Source organism: Streptopelia decaocto (assembly GCF_964273445.1).
Source record: "Streptopelia decaocto genome assembly, chromosome: 3".
NCBI lineage: Eukaryota > Metazoa > Chordata > Aves > Columbiformes > Columbidae > Streptopelia > Streptopelia decaocto.
The window spans coordinates 118,655,193-118,669,370 of NC_138656.1; the positions used below are offsets into that span (position 1 = coordinate 118,655,193).

General features: G+C 44.5%; 1 protein-coding gene across 1 annotated transcript in view; it reads right to left on the bottom strand.

Annotated features, from left to right (window-relative positions):
- Positions 1–14,178, bottom strand: part of MSRA (methionine sulfoxide reductase A) — a 295,463-nt gene that overhangs the window by 184,484 nt on the left and 96,801 nt on the right. Inside the window, exon 2 of the mRNA XM_082048911.1 lies at positions 10,637–10,705. Coding sequence (XP_081905037.1) covers positions 10,637–10,705 — 69 coding nt within the window. The remainder of the gene's footprint in view (positions 1–10,636; positions 10,706–14,178) is intronic.

Genomic DNA, 14,178 nt, shown 5'->3' on the forward strand with positions numbered 1-14,178 from the left:
ATAGCGCCAGTATAAATTAAGAGAGAAAAGACGGTGCTAATAGCATACAAGAGAGTGATAGAGATAACACCAACACCCAACCACATCAGACTTTCCATCCTGGAAGAACAAGTCAATAAAAAGCTGGGTGACCATGAGCCTGAGCCTGCAGGGAGGTCCGTGTTACACCTTTGATAGGAGCACCTTGCCCTTTCTGCAACTGCGCGTCTTCAGACAGCGTACCTAATTACAAACACATTTCAGCATCTCCCTCAAGTTGCACCCTTTTGACTTGAATGCATGACTGCTCCTACATAATTCATAACAAGATTCTCAATAATTTTCAGTCAAGGTTCAAGCAGAAATGTGTCACACTCGGATTATATTATTTATGAGCATAATGTTGGATTTAAGCCAATGACACACCAATAAACTTTATCTCAAAGCCTGACACATTGCATGCTGTTTTCCCTGGCTCACAAACAAATAACTACGGCTATTTCAAAATTACTTACAGTTCAACTCAAATCAGATTTTCGTTGTGATTAGTTCTTATCTTATTTGAAAAACCCAACACATTATTTCTTTCTTGTAGATGCCCAAGTGTATTTTTTCCTTCATTTCTAAAGCATGTCTGGCACAGACAGCAAAGCCAGGTGCTATTCTAGAAGAAAAATCTGGAACAAAGTGCTGTCTGACTGTCTTAAATGGTGGTGTTGTCACTCTCTTCTAAAGACCAAAGAGTTGTGTGTGTCTCCCAGAAGAAGCAGAACCACTGAACAGAGTCTGGCCCATCCTCTGACACCCACCCTGACATACTGATCCCATTGATCACATCCCTCTCAGCTTCTCTTCTCCAGCTCAACAGCCCCAGCTCTCTCAGTCTCCTCATCACAAAGATGCTCCAGACCCCTCAGCATCTTTGTGTCCCTCCGCTGGACTCCCTCCAGTAATTCCTTGTCCTTCCTAAACTGGGGAGCCCAGAACTGTACCAGCCAGCATTGATTGCCATCAAAATAACCTAATGATGTGGGCATTACCCTAAATAAAAGAGTAAATAATGTACCTGGCGTATATTGGGACATAAGGGATTCTGTGAGAAATACTCCCCAGTTGGCCCCAGGCATTTGAAATAGACCGTGCAGAACTGAACAACCACATTCAGATCTCTACACATGGGTGTTCACACGTGACTAAAGGTATCCAGGCTCCCATGGCGGTCAGTGGGGATCTAGAGTTCAGTATTGATGCATAAATAAAAGCGTCTGGTGTCATCTGAGATGCTTTATCACAGAACCCCAGGCTGATTGGGGTTGAAGAGACCTCTGGAGATCCCCCAGTCCAACCCAGCTGCTCACGCAGGGTCACAGAGCAGATCACACAGGTGGGTCCAGGCGGGTTTGAATGTCTCAGAGCAGGAGACTCCACACCCGCTCTGGGCAGCCTGGGCCAGGCTCTGCCACCTCCCAGCAAACAAGTTTCTGCTCATGTTCACACGGAGCCTCCTGTGTTTCAGTCTGTGCCCGTTGCCCCTCACCCTGGCGTTGGGCACCACTGAACAGAGTCTGGTCCATCCTCTGACACCCATCCTGACATATTGATCCCATTGATCACATCCCTCTCAGCTTCTCTTCTCCAGCTCAACAGCCCCAGCTCTCTCAGTCTCCTCATCACAAAGATGCTCCAGACCCCTCAGCATCTTTGTGTCCCTCCGCTGGACTCCCTCCAGTAATTCCTTGTCCTTCTTCACCTGGGGAGCCCAGCACTGGACCCACAACTGCAGATGGGGCCTCCCCAGGGCAGAGCAGAGGGGGAGGAACAACCTCCCTGACCTGCTGCTCACACTCTTCCTCATGCACCCCAGGTCCCATTGGCCTCTTGGCCACAGGGCACATTGGTGACTCACGGTCACCCTGTTGTCCCCCACAACTCCCAGGTCCTTCTCTGCAGAGCTGCTTTGCAGCAGCTCAACCCCAACCTGTGCTGGTGCCTGGGGTTGTTCCTCCCCAGCTGCAGGACCCTGCACTTGCCCTTGGTGAACTTCATCAGGTTTTGCAGCAATTCTGCACACGAGTGGCATAAGTGGGGCACACATGACAAAATATTGACCTGTGTCCTTGGAAGCTGGAGATGAAGGACAATTTCACATACATGTTACACTTATATTTAGATGTCTTTATATGTACATTAAACCCTCAACGCAGGCATCTCACACCATGTAGGATGTCCTAGATAATCCGATCTGGCTTCCATCTCCTAGTTCAGAAGAATATGGACCTCCTGTGAGATCTGTATCACCCCTGCCAGCCCCCCGTGCACATGTCAAACACCAGAGGACACCTCAAATGGCATTAAACATTTGCAACACATTTATGCAAATAAATCAATTCTCCCTGGTCCAAGCTAGTTGTCTAGATAGTGTCTGACAGAACAAGGGTGATTTATTCCTGTCTGAGACAGCCGATATAAACTGACCTCCAAATGTGAGAAATTCTTGAAGACCACTTTAGTTTACGTACCTAATATCTATTGAGATTAATTCCAGCTCGATGAGTTGAAAGCACCGACGAGATCAATATAAAGATTCCGGTTGACTCCCCCAAGCTTCAGGAGCATTTCTGAGCAAGCATTATACAGTTAGCTGAAGATTTTTAAGCAAGATATCTAGCAACACATTTTTTGACATCACCAATAACTTCATCGGGTGAGAAAAACTCTTGAAAATCAGGAAAATCACTCTAAATTATCCCAAACTGAATAACTCAATAAAAGCAATCCATATTTTTTAATATAGGATCCTATTCGCTCGGTCTCACATCCCCAGTTCTAATATCGTCGGTCTGTGACAGCTGCGTTGTAAAGATAAATCCATTAGGACGTGTTAGATGCGCTGACAATACTTTGTGAACGTCACAGTGTGTCTAAAATTATCAAAACAATACAATTTTGCCCCTGCAAAAACCTCCTTATATATCTTTTTCTCTGTTTTTGTAACTACTGACAATTAGCATCACATTTTTCATGGCTGAGCAGAATAAATCCTCACCGTTCTGTATGTTTTCTGCTATGTCATCGTGCTCCGCGCTTTATTAACAGGAACCAAAGGATAAATCCTGATGGTATATGTTTGTATGTATATAATATATCCCAGCACATAAACACTCGCATACACATATATCTCCCGCAAAGCTGCATAAATCTGATGAGTGCGGCCTCTAGTCATTAACAGGATAATTTACTTCTATTTCAAACTTAAACCAACTCAGAATGATGCCAAGCACATGTTCATCCTAGTACTGATATATCCCTATTTATCATGGGTCAGAAATTACCTCTCTGCAAGGCTTTGGCATTGCTAAAGTAATCTAGGTGCTCTTGCTGGCTTTTTGCATGGAAAATAAAATGCATGTTATAGACAATCCCTGCCATTGCAGATCACGGAGCCTTATCCCAAACCCCATGAAAATGAACTACGTCTCTTCTACTCATTTCAGTGAGAAAGTCCCCAAAACATCATTAAATGGCTGCTTTACAGTGAATAATGTCGATGGAAAAGCCGCAGTCTGATTTACTTTATAAAACCTCCAGATCCTCACTAATGTGCGACACACACTCTAAGTGGAAATCCGCACAAAGGAGGATTCTTCGTTACCTCAAGAAAGCTAAATTAACAAGTCCCTGACGGCGAAGGACAGACATTGTGTTTGAAGGCCACATTACTTTTGTTTTCAGAAGCAAAAAAGAGATGTGGACCCTTTGACATGAAAGAATGTTCTGAAGGGTTGTGCTGATCAAGGACAGCTTTCACTTTGCATTAGGGATATTTTATTGTCCCTTATTAGTGTTTATAAATGTCAGGAAATGTCCTTGGCAAAGACCAAGCAGCCTGAAGCATTTTGTGTTCATCTGGGTCTGCCTTGCATAGTGTTCTGCAACCGGCCATTCACCCAACCACAAACCTGATGCACGATGCCATTAAATCAGATCACCAGCATTTAATGCATAACGCCTATGATATGCTGGAGGACAAGAAAAACTGAATACTCAGATTTTCTTTTTAAAAGGTCCTAAAACTATGTTTATTTTTGCATTTATCACCTTATTTTACAAGAGGCTTATGGGAGAATTTTCACTTCAAGGCTTCTTTGTTAGAATTTAAATCCCAAATGGAGAACGTTCCCTGGCAATAGCTTAGAGCTGACATAACCCCCGAAGTTTTGACCAGCTGTGAGAGTCGGTCTGAAGATGGAGCAGTATTTGCCTGACCATCGCCAGCAAGAACTTACAGAACTGAGGCTCTGACAGAAAGAACAGATGGACAGTGACTTGGAGAGAGGCCCGAGGAGCAGCACTGTGCTGCACTGGTTTCTGTGATACAGGGGCTGCTGCTCACAATGGCTGCTGTGTGGACTTCGCCTGCTGCTCCAGCCAAACCAGCCCCAGCCTCCTGAAAGGGATTGTTATGAGGGTCTCTTCGACCCAGGGACAACAGCTGCCGTCCAGAAGATGTGTTCTCACCTGCAGCCTCAGCTACACGTGTCCCTCACCTGCTCCCCCAAACAATGGCCAACGACAAGGAGCACGCCCAGAAGCTCGCCAAGGGTCCTGAGGTCACTCAATGGACCAGAGAAAGACCCCTGAATGCTGGGCACATAAGCGTTGGCAAAAGAAAGTGTGAATCTTTTGAGCTTGCGCAGTATGAGCCTGGGTATCGAAATCAAGGCGGAGACTGGCCTGAAACAAGGGGAGCAAGGGGGGGTGAAGAAGCATAAAAGATGAGACCAGAATGGACACCGTTGAAGATCTTCCCACCAGAGGATCCCGAACCACGACGGAGGACCGGCTGGACTCCACGGGACCGGAGACCAGAGGGAGCTTCTGGAACTGGACTGATGATAAACGCAACCTCATTTCTCATCTTTACTTTTACTGTTCCCCGTTTCTTTTCCCTTTTCTCTTTCTCACTCTCTATCGCGTGCCACTTTACGGGCAAATTAATAAAGCAACACTGCTTGTTTGAATTATAACCCCTTGGCATTTTGGTCACCTTAATTTTGCGCTCTGAGATCAAGGTAAAAGAACCATCACGCGTCCATCATTGAATGGACCGTGACACCAGCAAAGCAGAGCATCCAACTTTAGGCAAGATTATAACAAAGAGGGTTTTTAGGTAACAAGGATGAACCAGGATCAGATCGCAGAGGCACGGGTTGTGTTTCGGTTCTCTGGACGAGGCACCAAAAAGACACCGGCCACAAGTCACTGTCTGGAAGATGAAATAAAAGGGAACTGGGAACTGGGATATGTTTCCTTAATAAGAAAACAGCTTTACAAATCCAGCCACTTCCTTCACTTTTCCAAGATGTTCAAAGAGAATTAGCATGAGAAATGTGAGCCCCTTCTGGAAGATGTTCCCTCTGGCTCTCAGTTCTTCCACAACGTGATCCTTGTAACACCTGGTAATATCGCTGGAGACGTTTCTCCTACTATTTGGGTCAGAGCACACACACCTGTTTCAACATCATGAAGTCTTACGTTCTCTTCAGACAGAGATACAATATCTTCTGACATGTTGCACGGTTTAAAGTTTTATTTGAGCAACAGGGGAAAATTGGGGTTTTCTTACTATCTACCAAAAAACAAAAAAGTATTTCTCTTGGGGTTCAAAGTTCACTTCCTGTGATTTCTTTTTTCGTGGTGAAAATAACAGACCTCATCATAAAAATGTAATTAAGTTGGACCAAAAGGCTTCCTAAAACATTTCCCTACCTGACATGGCCACCAGCAGCTGGAATGAGAAAAAGAAACTTCATATAGAGTGATACATTCTTAAATACATCACCCCACTTTCAAGTGAAATTATTTTGCTTTTGTTGAAAACTTGCCCTGATTAAGCCTTTATTAGAAAGGGTTGAACAACCCAAGAGCAGGTCTTAATCATAGAATCATTTTGGTTGGAAAAGCCCCTCAAGATCATTGCGTCCAACTGTTAACCCAACTCTTGCACTGCCCCATGTCCTGAGAACCTCATCTCCAAGTCTTCTAAACCCCTCCAGGGATGGTGACTCCAGCACTGCCCTGGGCAGCCTGTTCCAATGCCCCACAGCCCTTTGGGGAAGAAATTGTTCCCCACATCCAACCTCAACCTCCCCTGGCGCAACTTGAGGCCGTTTCCTCTTGTCCTGTCACTTGCTGCTTGGGAGAAGAGCCCAAGATCCTGTTGTATGAGGAGCTTTTCAACAGCACGAGCTACAGATATCAGTATCGTGCGATGGTGCTGAACCAGCCTCAAGAAAAGGCTGAGAAATTCTGGGCAAATTGGCCAATCTTGATGTAATCTTATTTTTTAAATAACCTTTGGAAGCAGTGGGAGTTGAGGGAATGCACCGCGTCCATCTGAATCTCCAGAGGACACAATAACTCCAAATACAATTATAATATGGCTCTATAGAATTACTGGAACATGCTGCTGCTTAATAAGTGCAGAGCAGAAGGTGAACAAGCTTGGATCTGTCTGCCAACTCCAAAATGTCTGTAATTAGATCTTATCAGTTACTTAATATCCTACTCCTGTCTATATTTTGTTTACATCGAGAAACCAATTATCCCATTGCTAGCCAGTATATGTCACGCAAATACAACACAATTTAGTCCAGTATCTTAAAAGTGTTATAATTACAAATCTGAACTATTGCCAGATTATACTGGAGGTAAATAAGTGCCTTTCTGTAAACACACCATATGTACAGTGCTTCCTCTTAGAGAAATACGGTACCATTTAAAGCACAGAGCATATATAGGTGCTCTGGCATAAACTGGAGTCTTGATTTAGCAGCAGTTGATAAGAAAAATATGCATTTAAAATTCAGAAACGCTGACCAGAAATATTTCTAAGCATAATACAGCAGTGCATTTAAATGTGTTTAATATACGCAAAGAACTACAATGCTACCGATGGAAATATTAATTTGGTGGAAGTCGCATATGTTCTGCAGCTTTGAAGCTTTTCTTTTTGTTTTTATGCCTCTGTCCAAAAGTTGATTTTAGATCCTAAATCTCTTCTTTTCAAAACATTATCAGCCCCTTAGTCTGAAAAAAAACTAACTTTTGGTTAGGTTTTTGGCAAAAATCAGGCAAAATACTTTCAACGGAAAATATCTACAGCCATAAAAACAATAAGAAAACTTTTTGGACAGCCCTTTACTGAATGACTTCTACTTGACCATGCAAAAGATGAACATGTAACATAGAGTTTCACCTGTTTCGGTTGTTGAACATGGGAATACACTCCCTGTGCTCTTTGAGCTTCAATATCAGCTGGAAACCGGATTAAGAGATCTCTGGCTTGTTGGCAGTAAAACATTTCCATTAAAGAGTCACCCTCACCCTTGAGATCTACTTTTTCCATCATTGTAGAAACAAGGACGCATCTTTTTATTCTAATGAACAATAGGTGTATCTCAATAGGTGTATCTGCAGCTGAACGACGCTAAACAGACAACCAGAGAATTTCAAGATCATTTCAACAGTCTTTTGAAAACTGCCAGGTTCTGTTCGAAATGGGAAAGCAGTGGGAACAATGACCCATGTTCGTTCACGCTGTACCTTGATCAAAACAAGAAGTCGTATCATGTAGTAAATAACACAGCGTTAGTAAGAGCATCTCCAAGGAGGTTTTTTTTGCAGAAGATGTAATGCAATCTAACTGCATTTTGCAAGCGGGTAAGAAGGATGAGTGTTTACAACCCACCATTACCTTTACGCTGTTATTTTTAGTGGTGAACCGAAAACCATCCAACCAGTACGAAAATTCGCTGCAAGTAAGCTGTATCTACAAAATCATGTTTATTTACCATCTTTTAGCTCTCGTAGATATTTTTAAGGGATTAATTCTTAGTAACTACCGCTCTTCGAGTCTTGTCCCTGTGCAACCCCAGTTCAAGGATTAACGGATGGTTCTGGAGATGAGGTTTGAGAAGCCCTTTCTTGCTAAAATGGAATCAGAGGTTTGACTTACACAGATTATTGGCTGGGTTTCTTCTCCTTCGCTTACAGAGTATACATGGATAGGACGAGGAGAATAATTACTAACAGATAATTAATGTCTTCTTTGAGTGCTTCCCATTTCACCTTGGAGGTAGCCAAAGTGAAGCACAGCTCTGTTTTCCTATGCCACACACCAGCATGGGATGCTGACACCAACAAATGCCAACAATTATCATCAGAGTCATGTTTGTATACTCTTCTATTTCAGGTCTAATAGTAAACCTAAGAACGTGTAGGTTTTTCATTTATTCACAGCACAGATGGCAGCAGCAGGAGTTTTCACCACCTATCCCAACATTTGCAATCACAGGCTTGTGGCAAAGCCAGGGCAATTTAAAAATGATCAGAGTTACCAGGCTTGATGGGAATATAACAGAGCTCCTCAGGAATGATTCAAAATAGGCTGGTTAATAGGATTTTGCGCTCTTCCAACGAAAACCTGCAGGTAGGATATTACTTTCTATGAAATCTTATAAATTACGTAGAATCAACAGTGATATAACAAATAGCAGCACTCACGCAAACAACCATCACAACCACTGAGAAACCAATCTGACCATCACACAGGAAATAGAGGAGCTTTAAATAAATTAAACAGCGAATCCGTATCAGATTGTAACAGAAACCACCCTGTTTGCTGTAAGAAATTCAAGGAAGAATCTCTACATCCATCTTAACCTTAAAACTCTAAAGGTAATCACAGAATCACAGAATGGACTGGGTTGGAAAAGACCTCAGAGATGATCAAGTCCAGCCCTTGGTCCAACTCCAGTCCATTGACTAGATCATGGCACTAAGTGCCATGGCCAATCTCAGTTGAAAAACCTCCAGGGCCGCTGAGTCCAGCACCTCCCTGGGCAGCCATTCCAATGCCTGACCACTCTCACCGTAAAGAATTTCTTTCTAATCTCCAGCCTCAATTTCCCCTGGCAGAGTTGAAGCCCATGGCCCCTTGTCCTATTGCTGATGCCTGGGAGAAGAGACCAATCCCCACCTGGCCAGAACTGCCCTTCAGGTAGTTCTAGAGAGTGCTGAGCTCACCTCTAAGCCTCCTCTTCTCCAGACTAAACAACTGAAGGGCGACACCCACAAACGATTTTTTTTCACCCAGGGTAACTACTGAAACATCAGCTCCACAGGAAAGTTAACACTTACTATATACTTTTTGCAATAATCAGTGGAAAAGATAATTTCTGGAGTAATAAATTAGTGCCCATGGATAATGTAGCACTTTGCATTCCACACAGGATTGCTAAGTACTTCAGATGTGAATGAAACAGAATTGAAAACAAATGAAAATAAACAATTAATTCCGGACAGATTTGGAAACTGTTACTACAGAAGAAGTTTTAGGCGCTGCTCAGTGTTTTGAGATATATATGTTACATCTTTGCCTTTTCTAAATTAGACCAGGTCACCACCGCTAAGGTCAATAATGAAAAAAACGCCATATTGACATAGGCTACTTTCTGGTTAGGCACCACACTACCTGTGCCATTCGTATCTGAAGACACGATGATACGCAGATTCTCTTGGTAGTTCTCACTGTGGTTGTTAATAAATTCCATCTAATTACTCACTGGAATGTGAAATGTATTTAGTATCTGTCTCAGAAATGCTCCATACAAGCGTAAAATTCCTAATGCTTGCTCACCGAACCCCCGATATACTGGAACCCAGGTTCCAGTGTAAGTTGGGGAATGACCTATTAGAGAGCAGTGTAGGGGAAAGGGACCTGGGGGTCCTGGGGACAGCAGGATGACCATGAGCCAGCACTGGGCCCTTGTGGCCAGGAAGCCAATGGTACCTGGGGTGGGTTAGAAGGGGGTGGTCAGTAGGTCAGAGAGGTTCTCCTGCCCCTCTGCTCTGCCCTGGGGAGACCACACCTGTTAGCCCTTTAGGACTGACATCAGCATATGCTGAAATTACAGCTCTGATGATTCCCAGATTTGGGTACGGTGCATATCTTGGTAAAAAGCTGGTGATTGTGATCTATTTTTGGATGTTTGTTTCTTCTAGAAATAGTTCATTTCTCCAGAGAATTTCAGGTTTGACAAGAGGCTTTAAAGAATGACATTTTCAGAGAAAATAGCTTAGATACAATGAAATCAAGCATCTTCTCATTTACAGCTGGCCACTTTTCTGGTTCTATTGGCACCTATTCACAAAGTAAAGTACGAAACAGCAGGTTTGGTTTGGGCCATGTAAATGGTAACAACTCTGCAAGTACAGTAAATAAACCCTTCAACCCCATAGCTTGAGTTGCCTGCAAGGTCTGGAGAACCACAGATCATCTTCAGAGTTTTGTTTAAACTAATGAATGATTTTACAGGAATTATCATCCACTAAAAGCTACTAATTTGGAATTATTATGCAACAAAATAGGTATAAATTTGCTGTTTGTATACCTCGGAAAAATACTTTTAGTGTACTTCTTTTGGGGCATGGATGTCTCCCAAAATCATCAGTGATTTTAGCTAATTGTAGTGATTAGAAAATGGCAATAGCAGCCCAGCTCCTAAAACTCCAAGGACTCAGGCTGAAATTCAGAATTTTGGCATGGAGGGACAATATAGAGCTTAGAGCTTTTATTTTAAAACTGATGTCTTACCAAATACAGCCATCTGTGTTCCCTCTGGGAAAGGTTCTGCCATTCTGTTTCCATTGACATGATGTTTATCTAGAAGGAAAAAGAAGTGAAAATGTAATACAAGATACACTTTGCATAAAACCAACTGTTTTTTTTTCTTACAGTTCTATGAAAAACTGAAGTCTGATTTAAGAAAACTAACTTGTATAGTTCATTAATAACTGGAACTTCAAACTCTCTGAGACTATTTTTACAAAATACCGCCCACAAGTCACAGAATTGCAGAATCACGGACTAGTTGGGGTTGAAGAGACCTCTGGAGATCCCCCAGTCCAACCCAGCTGCTCACGCAGGGTCACCAGAGCAGATCACACAGGTGGGTCCAGGCGGTTTGAATGTCTCAGAGAAGGAGACTCCACACCCGCTCTGGGCAGCCTGGGCCAGGCTCTGGCACCTCCCAGCAAACAAGTTTCTGCTCATGTTCACATGGAGCCTCCTGTGTTTCAGTCTGTGCCCGTTGCCCCTCACCCTGGCGTTGGGCACCACTGAACAGAGTCTGCTCCATCCTCTGACACCCACCCTGACATATTGATCCCATTGATCACATCCCTCTCAGCTTCTCTTCTCCAGCTCAACAGCCCCAGCTCTCTCAGTCTCCTCATCACAAAGATGCTCCAGACCCCTCAGCATCTTTGTGTCCCTCCCTGGACTCTCTCCAGTAATTCCTTGTCCTTCTTCAACTGGGGAGCCCAGAACTGGACCCACAACTGCAGATGGGGCCTCCCCAGGGCAGAGCAGAGGGGCAGGAACAACCTCCCTGACCTGCTGCTCACACTCTTCCTCATGCACCCCAGGTTCCATTGGCCTCTTGGCCACAGGGCACATTGGTGACTCACGGTCACCCTGTTGTCCCCCACAACTCCCAGGTCCTTCTCTGCAGAGCTGCTTTCCAGCAGCTCAGCCCCAACCTGTGCTGGTGCCTGGGGTTGTTCCTCCCCAGCTGCAGGACCCTGCACTTGCCCTTGCTGAATTCATCAGGATATAACCTGGAGATGCATTTCAGTTTAGTGGTTAAGACAAGTCAGACAATACTAATGTGACACACATAGTACAGAGCAATATTCAGTAGCAATCGCTGCCAAGAAATCATAATTCTCTGTTGCTAGGAGGTGTTGATGCTCAACAACAAGCTTTTTTATATGATCAAGCAAGAACTACGTGCAATTTCTGCACAAGTGTGGTGATTTGACCTTGGTTTGCTGCCTCATGCCCACCCAGCCGCGGTCTGATTCCCCCCACCAACAGGACAGAGGGAGAAAATAAGAGGGGAAAGCTCATAACTTGAGGTAAAATTTAGGGAGATCCCTTACCAATTACCATCACAGGCACACCAGACTCAACTTGTGGAAAATTAATTTAATTTATTGCCAATTATAATGTATTTGGAAAGTGAGAAACAAAGACAAATTAAAAGAATGCTTTCCCCCCAACCTCCCTTTTTCCTAGGGAAGAAACTTCACTCCATCCCTGATTCCTACCTTTGGGCTCATGGGGCTCTTTCTAACACTTTTTTCCTCACACCTCACTGCTGCACCATGTTTTGCCCTTTCTTATAATATATATATATTGCCAATAGGAACAGCAGCATTGCTGACAGGTTCGGCCAGCGCTGAGCTGGCTGGAAATGGCGGGAACCGGACTCTCCTCACAGAGACCGGCCCTGCAACCCTCCCGCTACCAAGACCCGGACATTTACACCCAATACAACCAGCAATGTCCACTAAAATGAATATTTATCCAACGTATTCCAATGCCACATACATTCATGACAGACCGGACAGAGTTTGTGACACCTTGGACTGTTTTAACGCTGTGAAATTAGTGCCACCATTAGAAACCACTGTAACAGGTCAAACTTAATTGCTAAACTGAGCGAGTGTGTTCTGGACGATCGGGTAGTGAGGGGGACTGTGAACTGGCTGAAGGGAAGAAGCCAGAGAGTCGTGGTCAATGGGGCAGAGTGCAGTTGGAGGCCTGGATCTAGTGGAGTGTTCAAGGGTCAGTGCTGGGGCCGGTATTATTCAATATATTCATCAATGACTTGGATGAGGGAATAGAGAGACTGTCAGCAAGTTTGCTGGTGACACCAAGCTGGGAGGAGTGGTGACACTGGAAGCTGTGCTGCCATCAGAGACCTGGACAGGCTGGAGAGTTGGGCGGGAAAAATTTAATGAAATAGAACAAGAGCAAGTGTAGAGTCTTGAATCTGGGCAGGAACAGCCCCAGGTTCCAGTGTAAGTTGGGGAATGACCTGTTGGAGAGCAGTGTAGGGGAAAGAGACCTGGGGGTCCTGGGGACAGCAGGGTGACCATGAGCCAGCACTGGGCCCTTGTGGCCAGGAAGCCAATGGTACCTGGGGTGGGTTAGAAGGGGGTGGTCAGTAGGTCAGAGAGGTTCTCCTGCCCCTCTGCTCTGCCCTGGGGAGACCACACCTGGAATCTTGTGTCCAGTTGTGGCCCCTCAGTTCCAGCAGGACAGGGAACTGCTGGAGAGGGTCCAGCGCAGCCACCAAGATGCTGAAGGGAGTGGAGCATCTCCCGTGGGAGGAAAGGCTGAGGGAGCTGGGGCTCTGGAGCTGGACAAGAGGACACTGAGGGGTGACTCATTCATGGCGATCAATATGGAAAGGGGGAGTGTCAGGAGGATGGATCCAGGCTCTTCTCGGTGACAACCAGTGACAGGACAAGGGGTAATGGATACTAACTGGAACACAGGAGGTTCCACTGAAAGAGGAGAAGCAACTTGTTGGGGGTGAGGGTGGCAGAGCCTGGCCCAGGCTGCCCAGGGGGGTTGTGGAGTCTCCTTCTGTGCAGACATTCCAACCCGCCTGGACACCTTCCTGTGTAACCTCATCTGGGTGTTCCTGCTCCATGGGGGGATTGCACTGGATGAGCTTTCCAGGGCCCTTCCAACCCCTGACATTCTGTGATTCTGTGATTCTGTGATTCTGTGAGATCTGAGCTACAGCTATCACGAGCTGCAGTTTAAAACTATCTTATATATCCTTGTACAAGTATACAGGAGGACATAAGACACAAAGCATTTGCATAAAAGCCAAATCAAGACTGAGACTTTCAGTCTTAAGGAATACAAAGCATACAGAAAAGCGCAATATTCTGGCATTTCCAGTGCTCACAGGGATTATTTCTATGTAATAAAATAGTAGAAGCCTGACTTTACTCCCTCCCTTACAAGATGGCTCCCATGGGCTAAAATCAGCTCAATTTCCAAACTAAATAATATATTCTTAACAACCCAATGTACTTCTCTTTCACTCCAATGTACTTTCCTGAGCATAAAGAAAATTCTACTGCTTGTGATAATATAGGCTTCTCATTTTTGTATAATCAGGGTTGTGTGTATAACCTGGAAGGGGAGTGTGTATAACCCGGAAACGAGCTCTCCAACCTCCAAATAAAATATACAGATCCACAACAGAATATTCCCAGACCTTTCCACTGGATCCCACATTCATTTCTTGATCGGCTAAGACTCATTGTCCA